Below are 11,764 nucleotides of genomic sequence, written 5' to 3'. Positions count from 1 at the left end.
CCTGTCTGCCTTTGCACAGAAAGAGATGAATGGGCCGTCCATTTGAAGAGCCAAGGGCAGTACAGTGGAAAACAATCTGAGTGATGAAATCTCACCACCAAAAACCCTCGGGAAGGCACACAAAGGTGTGTGTACAGCCTGTGTTTGAGTAAGCAAAAAAAAAAAAAAAGTCCATGTAGATAGAGAGGTGTGTATGTGTATGGAAAAAAATGGAGCCCAAAGGTTTTATAGATCATTGTAAAGAACCCAGCTTTCATGTTGAGTGGGGATGCTCATTATTAAAAATAACAAAGAAGGGGCACCTGGGTGGCTCAGTCAGTCGAGCAGCTGCCTTCGGCTCAGGTCATGGTCCCAGGATCCAGGAATCAAGCCCCACATTGGGCTCCCTGTTCAGTGAGGAGCCTGCCTCTCCCTCTCCTTCTGCCTGCCTCTCTGCCTACTTGTACTCTCTATCTCTCTGTCAAATAAAAAAATAAGGGTGGCTCAGTGGGTTAAAGCCTCTGCCTTCGGTTCAGGTCATGATCTCAGGGTCCTGGGATCGAGACCCACATGGAGCTCTCTGCTCAGTGGGGAGCCTGCTTCCCCTTCTCTCTCTTTGCCTGCCTCTCTGCCTACTTGTGATCTCTGTCTGTCAATTAAATAAATAAAATCTTCATTTAAAAAATCTTAAAAAAAAAAAAAAACAAGCAAGCAAAGAAAAACCCTTCAATGACAAGGGTATGTCATGAATCAGAGGTCTCGATTAATCTGGTTTTGAACTCCTGATAAAGTGACTGGTAGTCTTTAAGAAAAATTAAGAGTTAAAAAAATGGAGTTCAATCTCTGGGTGAAATGATGATTAGAGATTTTTATTTACTTTTCTGAGTTTTCTCTGATAAGTGTGTTGTATATTCACAATCAGAGATAAGCAAAAAGAAAGGTATTTTAAAGGAAAAGTAAACATGATGGCTCCTCATTTAGGCCTTCCACTACTCAGTCTAATTTTTATCAGCCTCGCAATTATAACAGTTCTTAGGCATCGGATTTCCTCCTGAGTGATCAGACATTTCCTAAGCCGGACCCAATTCTCCTGAGAACATGCAGCAGCCCAGCAGCAAAGCTGGGACTCCTACAGGATGCCTGGCCATGTCTCTGGCCTCAGATCCCTGCTCTGAATGCCAATGTCTAACCCACAGTGTGTTTTTCCAAGCCAAGGCGCCTTCTCAGGAGTGGGCTCATTGCCACACTGGCTGGGGAGAATCACTGTCCAGCCCAGGCCATTCAGCTCAGACACTGGCCCCTGGCCAACATCCATCCTGTGAGCCCAGGGTCTGCCAGTCCGCTGGGGTCAGGAAGCTGTCATGAGCTGGCGGAAGTCTGGAGTGCATACAAGCTCCCTCTGAGGTCCTCTTATTCTCCTGGTGTTTACAATTCTCTCTCAAAAATGCTTTCCTAAATAAAATTAGTTATGGCAGCAAAAGTGAAAAACAAAGTCACTCTCCTTCCTTCCGGTAGACAGAACTTCAAGGTTGTCTCGATCACAAGTGGGCAGCAGAGCTTAAGACCTGGGGGGCCACCAAGGGGAGATCAGAGCTCCCCCCCAAATGGTGATTAGTTGTCATTGCATTTCCTACAACATAAAGGAATGTGACCTCCTGTCAAATGAGGACTTCTGTGTCTGCAGATTGTAAAACAGGAATGTTTTATAATCCTTCCACTTGGAAATCCCAAGTGGGTCCAAGAAATCGCAGGGGGTCACTACAGACCTGTCTCTCCACCTGGCTCAACCAATTTCTTGGTCTGGCCTTAGATGAGTTCTATCACATTTGGAGCTTCAATTTCCATTTCTATAAAATGACAGAGAAATAAAATCATCAGTGCTAGGTGAGGTTTAAACACGTAGACATTAACTGGCATACAGAATACCCTCAAAAATTGCTGGTTATTCAGACATTTCTGCAAAGAAGACATTCAGATGGCCAACAGACACATGAAAAAATGCTCAACATCACTCGGCATCATGGAAATACAAAACAAAACCACACTGAGATACAACCTCACACCAGTCAGAATGGCTAAAATTAACAAGTCAGGAAATGACAGATGTTGGAGAGGATGCGGAGAAAGTGGAACCCTCCTACACTCTTGGTGGGAATACAAGTCGGTGCAGCCACTCTGCAAAACAGCATGAAGGTTCCTCAAAAAGTTGAAAATAGAGTTACCTATGACCCAGCGATCGCACTACTGGGTATTTACCCTAAAGACACAAATGTAGTGATTTGAAGGGGCACATGCACCAGAATGTTTACAGCAGCAATGTCCACAGTAGCCAAACTATGGAAAAAGCCTAGATGTCCACCAACAAATGAATGGATAAAGAAGATGTGGTGTATATATACAATGGAATACTATGCAGCCACCAAAAGAAATAAAATCTTGCCATTTGCAATGATGTGGATGGAGCTAGAGGGTATTATGATGAGCGAAATAAGTCAATCAGAGAAAGACAATTATCATATGATCTCCCTGATATGAGGAATTTGAGAGCCAGAGTGGAGGGTTTGGAGGGTAGGGAAGGAAAAAATGAAATAAGATGGGATCAGGAGGGAGACAAACCATAAGAGTCTCTTAATCTCACAAAACAAACTGAGGGTTGCTGTGGGGAGGGAGAGGGTGGTTGGGTTATGGACATTGGGGAGGGTATGTGCTACGGTGAGTGCTGTGAAATGTGTAAGCCTGACGATTCACAGAACCCTGGAGCACATAATACAGTATATGTTAATAAAAATAATAAATAATAAATTTTAAAAGCTGGTTATTATTGTTATCATCTGCATTTCTAATGGTGCATGTTGAGACAATGAGGATCACTGGCCATGGAAGACTGGGACAGGAGGGCAGAGCACTGGCATGAGTGATCACTGCTCCTCCCGACAACCCCATGTAGAGTGCCTCGGCAAGAAAACCAACCAGCGACCACCATCTTGGATCATGTCTGTCATGGGACCATGACACAGACACTGGAACGCGAGTTTGGAAAATCATGTCATCTCCAATGCTCCTCATTTCATTGAGGACAGACCATGTGCCCAATGCTGGGATCAGGAGGAGCAACGGGGTAATTCTGGACAAATCGCTTATGATATCTGAGGATAAGTTTCCTCATTTCTAAAGTCTAGACCAGAGATTAGATGCTGAAAATAGAAGTTCATTATAAAGTATCAGGGGGCTCTCAGACACAACTAGATTCTAACTCAATCCAAACCACACATACAGCTTCTCAAGGGACCCTGGAGATGTGTGGACGTTGACGCTCAGTGTTGAAGGGAATTGTCAGGGATGGTGGGGAGGCCAATGGAAATCCACCAGGGAGTCCACACCTTTGTAGCTAGTGATTCAGCTAATATTTCTGGAACACAAACCATGTACCCACATCCTTCACAGAGCTTTGGGCCTTCTGTGTCTGATGGAGAGAGGTGGACCAAGCAGGGCATGTCCATGTGGGAAATCAGATACAAGTGAAGATAGTCTCTGTGTGGGAAATAATACTAAGTCAGAGAAAAGTGCTAGGACTAAGTACCATGGAACTAGTGGTACAAAATTGGTATCACTAGGTAGGCTATGGTTTCTATGTGCACTTCCTTCTAGCTGAAATAAGCCAGGCCCATCTTTCACATGTCGTGCATCTTTGTGATATCGCGGAGTGAGAAGGATTGTAAAATAAGGACCTGACTCAAAAGAAAAAGGCAAAATCCGATATAACAAATCTCAACAGGATATAGGAATTGTGTAGACTGCTTAGAGAACAAGAAACTGATATATGCAAGACTCAGAATTAGAAAAATTTAATAATCCTGTTGCTTCTGATTATTGCTCAAAATTCAGAAACTGTGAAAGATGAAAATACTCAACTACATTTAAAAACAACAACTTTTGGGGGAAGCTGGGTAGCTCAGTCAGTTAAATGTCCAACTCTTGATTTTTGACTCAGGTCATGAGACCAAGCCCTGCCTCAGGCTCCACACTCAGTGGGAAGTCTGCTTGGGATTCTCTCTCTCCCTCTGCACACCCACCCCATGTGCATGCGTGCTCTGTCTCTAATACATAAATAAAAATTTTTAAGAAAACCACTTATTCATGGCAAAAGTAAAAAAAAAAATACCATGGGCAAACACGAAAGATGAACATCAAACTTGGACAGAACATCATAATTCGTAACTTAGGCAAGAGATAAGTGCCTTAATGTATAAAGAGCTCCTATAAAGAGAAAGAATAAAACAAAGAATGAGCAAAGAACATGAGGAGACATTTCATAGAAAAGGAAAAGCAAATGGTTCTTAAATTCTGGGGTGTCTGGAAGGCTCAATCAGTCAAGCATCTGCCTTCAGCTCAGGTCATGATCCCAGGGTCCTGGGATGGAGCCCCACATCGGGCTTCTACCTCAGTGGGGAGTCTGCTTCTCCCTCTGTCTCTCCCCCTCCCACCCTGGCTTGTGCTCTCTCTCTCAAATAAATAAATAAAATCTTTTTAAAAACCATATAAAACCACCATAATAAAAATTAAAACTGTGGAGATAGCATCTTCTACCATTAGTACTGGAAAAATCCCAGCAGCTTACTGAAGCTGGCTCTAATGAGCCCACAGGAACCAACTGTTAAATTTTTAGAACTATTAGCAAGCCGCTCATTAAATGCAGCCATTACTAAGATTTTAATTTTATAAACTTATAATTCATACACTATGTTAAAAACAAAGGAAGTAAACCCAGAACTTCCTAATTCTATTATACCTTTCAGTATTGCCTCTGCTGCCTTCATCTCTGGTGTCTGTGTGGTAGGAACAGCATGCAAGAGTGTGCTAGTGGCCATCTCCTCCCAAGTCCATGGTCACAGACATCATGCTGGTAGTTTGAGATCAGCCTGTGTGCAAGTGATGACATTGTGGAAATCAGCAGACACTACAAATCAGGGCTTCTCTACTTTGTGTTTGCCAGCATGGAGTTGTTTTTTAGAGGAGTTTTTTTAACCATTTACCAGCTCTTCCCTGCAGATTCCCAAATGTTAACAACACTAGAAAGGCTGGGGAGAGAGCAAGCACTGTCACTCAAGGTCAATGGGAGGGTCCAGGATGACAGAACCCCGTGAGGGGCAATTTGGCAACATGTACCAAAATTAGAGTTTGATGCTATGCCCAGCACTTCTCCTTCTGAGAATCGATTCTATAGCTCTGCCTGCATGTGTGTGAAATGAGGGCATTATGGGCTTATGCAGCAGGGCCTATAAGAGCAAAAGACATGAGTTGCCCGGATCCTTCGCTGGAGACTGCTGAAACCACACTCAGTCCATCCTGACATCGGTCTCCTACTCTGCTGTGACAGAGAAGGCGGGGCCTTCAGGAGAATGAGATGGAAAGACCTCTAAGGCACAGTGCTCAGAAAAAGCAAGGCAGGACGCTTCTTAGGTAAAAGGGAAAGAACACCAATGTATTTTTGCTTGTTGGTATTTGCATACAGGAACCGTAAAGGATAGACAAGTACTAATTAAAACTAGTCACCAGGTTCAGGAAGTGGTTTGGGTCTTATGGGATGGATGGGGGAGAAACTTGTTTCTGCACCCATTTTAATACAGTTTTACTTTTTAAACTATGTGAATATATCATCTATTCAAAAATGTTCCCATTAATAAGTCATCTTTATGTGATGTTATTTATTAGGATGGAATCTGACATGTGATTGGTTGCAGCTTTTCCAAGTATATAAAATTTGGAATACTTTGTCAATAGAGAAAAAGAGAGAACCGCGTTTTGATGCTGTGGTCCTTGACACAGGTAGGTTTGCTAGAAAATTTAGATAAAAGCAAACATCAATGGTAAAATGACTGAAGTCTGTGTGTAAGATGTGTTCCCTGTTGGTTTGCAATCCACAGGAATTACAGGATTTATTTCTTGATAGGGCCAGAAGGGATCATCTGTGACCACAGTGAGATGTGTTATGATATCTTCTTGCCCCAGAAGCTGAGAAGCACCACTGTGGCCTTCTGGCAAGTCAGGAAGTGAAGCAGTAAAGTTATGAAGCTGCAGATGTATGGGCAGGTGGGGCAGAAAGCCCAGCAGCTTTGCAGGTGGTGCCTGGAGCAGCCAGCTGCTTCAGCATTCTGTGAGCCAGCTGGCACTGCCATGTCCCAGAGCCACAGGCTACTCCCCGCTCCAGGGCCAATGTCCAACACTGTTTGCAGGCCAGGCCCATACCAGGAGACACCAGCCAATGATAGAGGTCCCTTCTTTTATGAACATCAGTGTGACAGTGGCCTTTGCAGTTCCTGAGCAGAATGGCATCCCCAGCCACTCAGAGGGAACTGTATACCTCTCCAGTGGCCCTGCTGCCCCACAATGGAATTCATCTCCTTCCCTTGTCTACGAAGGTCAGGTCCTCAACTTCCCACCTTCTCCGTCACTGCCATAGCTATCTCTGTGCCATGAACACGTCATGCTTCTTCCTGCCTCAGGGCCTTTGCACTTGCTCTTCCCTCTTCTCCAGATCCTTCTCAAGACTCAGGAGTTAAGAGTTTGGTCTCTAGAATCGGACTTCTATTTCTGTGCCAAAGAAAACCACAGATGTGGACAAGCTCATGGGACCTTGTGTTTCTGAAGTAAGCAGTGGACTCCCATCCCAAACTAAGGCTCAATAGGCTCAGCATTTCCTTCTCAACAGACCTACAGAATGGGGGTGGGGAGAGAAGCATTCATTTTCCTGCCTCTGTGATTCTTTGCCTTAGTAAGAAACATTTTACTCTTTCTGTTTTCCCTAATTAGCTAAAGGTTGGGCTCTCCTCAAAGACCTAGCTTCTGCTTTATGAAATCCCGAAGAGGGAGGAAGAGGGGGAATCTTGGTCCAAGACACTGAGGAACTGCCAGCTTCTCTAGCAACAGGAACAAAGGCTCCAGTGAGCTGTCCATCCGACTCTGTGGGACAGCCTGGGCTTGCCATCCAGCGGGACATCATCCTGGCTGCAGCTGGGTGAGCAGCTCACTTGTGCATTCGAGCGAACAGGCTTACACGGCGTCTAGATTCCTAGCAGGGTGCTGTGGACCCGAGGGAGTCATTGAGGATGGCAGGAGAACCTAGGCGTGCCTGGAGGGAGCAATGATTCTGTTTTCTTTCTGATGAAATGGATGGAATGTTTAAAAAAAAAAAAAAAAATCGGGACGCCTGGGTGGCTCAGTTGTTTAAGCAGCTGCCTTCAGCTCAGGTCGTGATCCCAGCGTCCTGGGATCGAGTCCCACATCAGGCTCCTTGCTCAGCAGGGAGCCTGCTTCTTCCTCTGCCTCTGCCTGCTATTCTGTCTGCCTGTGCTCACTCTCTCTCCCTCTCTCTCTCTGATAAATAAATAAAATCTTTAAAAAAAAAAAAAAGGCATTTGTCTTTAAAAAAAAAAATCACCACCACTAGAACGAAGATGATATAATGAAGGTGGGCTCTTTGCAGGCCCCAGCAGCTCCATGAGGTCAGCACCTCCAGGATTTACATGCAGGAACATGACCATTGAGGCTTTTTTTTTTTTTTTTTTTTAACTGAAGCCAGTAAGTGATATACATGCAGATAACAAGGAGGGGTTTTTTTTAAAGTTCATGGTAAGAAAAAGGAATAGGAAGAAGGCAGGAGGGAAATGGAAAGAAATGGTCGCATTGCTCACAGACAACAGTCAAGGTTCACTGAATGTGTGCAGGGACAACACTTACAGGGTCACGACACCCACTGGGAAGGATCCAGAAGGGGATTGTGGCTGGGGTGTGAAGTCACGAAGGCCACTTCTCCCCAAAATGCCAAAGACTGATTCCACTGCCCATGACTTCTGGACTAGGGAGTTAGCAGGACAAAGGGTGCCGTCCATTGAGAAAGACTAGGTCAGGGTGAGAAGGCAGAGAGATGAGTAACCACCCTTGCAGGAAGTCAGGAATGCCAAGGCTGCTGAGGTATACCCCTGCCAGGGCCACACAAGGGGACCAGCTACAGGACTAGGAATTTCAGCATCATGCGGTGAGAACAGGGATCAGCTGTCCTGTGAACCACGGAGCACAGGGAGGGACCCAGCCCTATGGGGGTTGTGTGTAGTCAGAATAGACTCCCAGAAGAAGTGGCATTAAAGCCCCCAAGGATGTAGTAGACACAGGTGTGGCTGGAGGGCAGGAGCCTCAGAGAAGGCAACACTTCTCCCATTTCCTCCCATTTGCTGGGTGAAAAGTGAGCTGTCAAGCCCAGAGGGCACTTTTCCACATCATTCAGAGATTTTGGGCAGTCTGACCTGAGGCAGAGCCTAAGGGAGGGCAGTGAGGCTGTTATTTCATCCAGGTTAGCCTTTACAGACATCCACACCACTGATGTCCTCCTCCCAGCATGGCAGCAGCCAGACCCAGTGTTTATGAGGACTCAGCAACAGCCCCTCGGCCTGGGTCGGGGGGAATGGGCAGAGCCCGGAGTGCATGGCCGGAGGATTCCTGGTAATTATACGACCATGGAGATAATCCCCTATTACTCCAGGGAATGGGTCACTGTCCGCAAAGGTCTCTGAATGGGACACCTGCTAAATAATATACAGGAGCCCATTTTTACATTCTACTGCTCACTGGCTAAATGCAAAATCCTCTCTACCTATTATTTTAAGTTCCACGAACAGTTGGCACTGACAACTGCTCTTCTGTTTGCCTTGGGTGAAATGATGCCCGGTGGGTGCATTGACCACAGACCCCGCCTGAAGACACAGCAGGGCCCCAGAGCCAACCTGTTTCCTGAAGCCTGCTGCTAACTGCAGGTGTAGCTGGTAAGCCGAATGATGCTGCCAGGGACGCCCCGACAGGCTTTGGGGACGAGGTGGGTGCTTGCCGAAGACAGCAGAGGGCATCCTGAGCAGCACATGGCATGCTCGGCCTGCCGCAGTACAGGGTGGGCACGCAGACGTTAGACACCCGGGAAATAGAGACTCTTGACTAGGATTCCCTCGAATTAGGGGATTTTTTTTTTTTAACACAATAAATTGTTTTGGGAAAAAGTATTCCCTGCTTATGAGAACTCTTTTCATGCACTGAAGAGGTGACTCTGTCAACAGAGACTCTGAGCAAAATTACTTTATCTGCTCACAGAAGCAGCGAGAGGAGAGCAGGAGGCAGGTCCCAGGAAGGTTAGGGGCCTGGGGTCAGGCGGCCTTCAAGGGGCTGGGACAGGAACCTCTGTACTCCTCTGCCAGCGAGGGCAGTCAGTGCAGCACACTGTAATACATACTGTCCCACAGATGCCCACAAGCTCTGATGTGCTTACGGAACACATTTATGTTTGTGCGTAATATATAGTAGCATACTTCATTACTCAGAGATGTATCTACTTCAACAACGTTGTTGCTACAATTGTGCAACCTTTACCCTTATTTTAGTACTTTCATTATAGAACACTAACCTCTTGCCCACAAAGGTTTTCTAATAGCTTTTTTATTCAAGATTATTTTTTATTTTAAAACATTATTAAAAAAGTAATACAAATAAAGAAAAAATTATAATACTAAAGAAAGATGAAGTCACCCATTTATTGCTCTGCCACCCTATTATAGGAACAGTCATTTACTTTGTCACCCTTTTACTATATGCTTGGTGTGTCACTGACAGCCATGACCTTACCCATTCATATGCCATTCATAGCTTGCTTTTCTAATTAAATATTTTCTTATTTTTTCATTTATCATTAATTTTTAATGAGTATATAATATACCATTCATTGGCTATCTATCTGTTTATTAACCATTTCCTTTACCAGGGGTTGGCACATTATGGCCACGCATTTGTAAATGAAGTTTTACTAGAACACAGCCATGCCTATTTATTTACATATTGTCTATGGTTGTTTTTGTACTATAAACGCACATTGGAGAAGTTTTAAGAGAGACTATATGGTTTGCAAAGACTAAAATCTTTCCTTTCTGCCCTTTGCAGAAAAAGTTTGCTGACCCCTTCCTAAAACTTTTAAGGGATCTATTATTTTGGCCATTATAATTAATGCCACTTAGAATGTCTCTGTGCATATAATTTTTATACTCTAGGCAACATAATTGGGAGGTATTGGGAGTAACTCCACAAAAGTGGAGTAACTGAGTCTATTTAATAAAGATGTCTTTAAGTCTGACACCGTCCCTTACTATCTTTCTTGTAATACTCTAACTCTGATATAATAAGGGTGGTGGTAATAAGAATGGAAAGCAAGGCCTAGTACTTCCTTTATTAGGTAGGAAGTAATTAATCAGTAGCACCTCTCTGGTCCCTATGAATTTAGCATGTATGTAACTTTATACTCTGGATAAGCATACCTTTCTTCTGATTTAAAGTCAATAGTAAATGCCACATAAAAACCAATGGAAAGAAAACTGTTACTTTCTAATGGGGATTTAAAAGCAGACTGAGCAAACTCTCCAGGTGTCCATGTGTCCAAGAAATGCCATCGCGGGCTACCTGAAGTGGCCAAAAGGCACTGAGAGGGTTGAATTAGAGAAAGGTGACAGTCTCAACAATGTGTTAGCAGAAGACAGCAAGGAACAATGAGGCAGCTATGGGTGGGGGATGAGAGAAGAAACACGTGCTCCACCTCTCTGAACACATCCTAAGCACCAACTTGTATATAACTGTAATTAAACTGTGTCCAGGTAAAAAAATTCTAGAGCAACTACCCTATACTTATGAACAAAAAAATTCTTCTATCTGGGAAAGTTTTATTCTTCAAAAAGAAAAATTTATGGAATGGGACCAGCTAAGTCAACCCTAACTATCTCTGAGATAAAAGATGAACTAGGCTGATGGATCTCAAATCCAATCCCACAGTGAGCATCAGGGAGTACAGGTGTCATCTTCTAAGGGAAATATTCTGAGGGTCTGGCAGCATAAATCCATCAGTAAGTTTATAGTAGCCTATCGTGGAATCGGACTCCACTATGGCCAAAGTAAAAGACATTGGCAAATCTGGATCACCTTGCAATTTCCGAGATGCCTTCAAAATCTCCCTTATCCTGTTATGGCTGAGGGAAGCACTGATGGGTGTAGGCACCACAGTCCGTAATCCTTCTCCTTCTATCTCAGTACCGATGAGGCAGATGAGCTGGAGATCTGGTAATCCAACACAGTTTACTTCATGCCAACTTTTACTCTCCATGAGGTCCAGGTAAACCAAAAATGCTATATAAACTTGGCTGGCATCTCCTATATCTAATTCCATCATTTCTAAATACTTTGGGTAGGTGCCCATCCAGGCGTCCTCCGGAGCCCATGGGTGGGCGCCGCCGCCGCCGCCAACACCGCCCGGGGCCCAGACTGCTGCAGCCTGGGGTGGGCTCGGAATCATCGCGCTCTGCCATGCCGGGCAGGGGGACGAGCCAGTGGTGCACTGCGCCCCGAGCCCGGCCAGAAGCCTAATAGCTTTTTAAAAAATATTTTATTTATTTATTTATTTGACAGACAGAGATCACAAGTAGGCAGAGAGGCAGGCAGAGAGAGAGGAGGAAGCAGGCTCCCCACTGAGTAGAGAGCCCGATGCAGGGCTCGATCCCAGGACCCCGGGATCATGACATGAGCCGAAGGCAGAGGCTTAAGCCACTGAACCACCCAGGTGCCCCCCACAAAGGTTTTCTAAGGCTCAAATGAGAAAACACATATCTGCCCAGTACTTCATCACCAGTGTCTGGCATTTTATCATATATTCTTTGTGATTATTATTTGTAGCAACATTATTAGTTCTGTTATCACAATTTAATAATTA

General features: G+C 44.6%; 1 protein-coding gene across 1 annotated transcript; it reads right to left on the bottom strand.

Moving 5' to 3' along the window:
• Positions 1-9,466: 9,466 nt before the first annotated feature.
• LOC123391796 (tRNA-splicing endonuclease subunit Sen15-like) lies at positions 9,467-11,363 on the bottom strand. The gene is given in 2 exon segments (XM_045079337.1): positions 9,467-11,306; positions 11,308-11,363. Coding segments are annotated over 2 exon segments (507 nt in total). The 3' UTR covers positions 9,467-10,855.
• Between the last annotated feature and the right edge of the window lie 401 nt (positions 11,364-11,764).

This window comes from Mustela putorius, unplaced genomic scaffold, assembly GCF_011764305.1.
Source record: "Mustela putorius furo isolate JIRA1106 unplaced genomic scaffold, ASM1176430v1.1 tig00000281_pilon_pilon_pilon, whole genome shotgun sequence".
Taxonomy (NCBI): Eukaryota; Metazoa; Chordata; class Mammalia; order Carnivora; family Mustelidae; genus Mustela; species Mustela putorius.
This window is presented reverse-complemented; position numbering and strand designations above follow the sequence as displayed.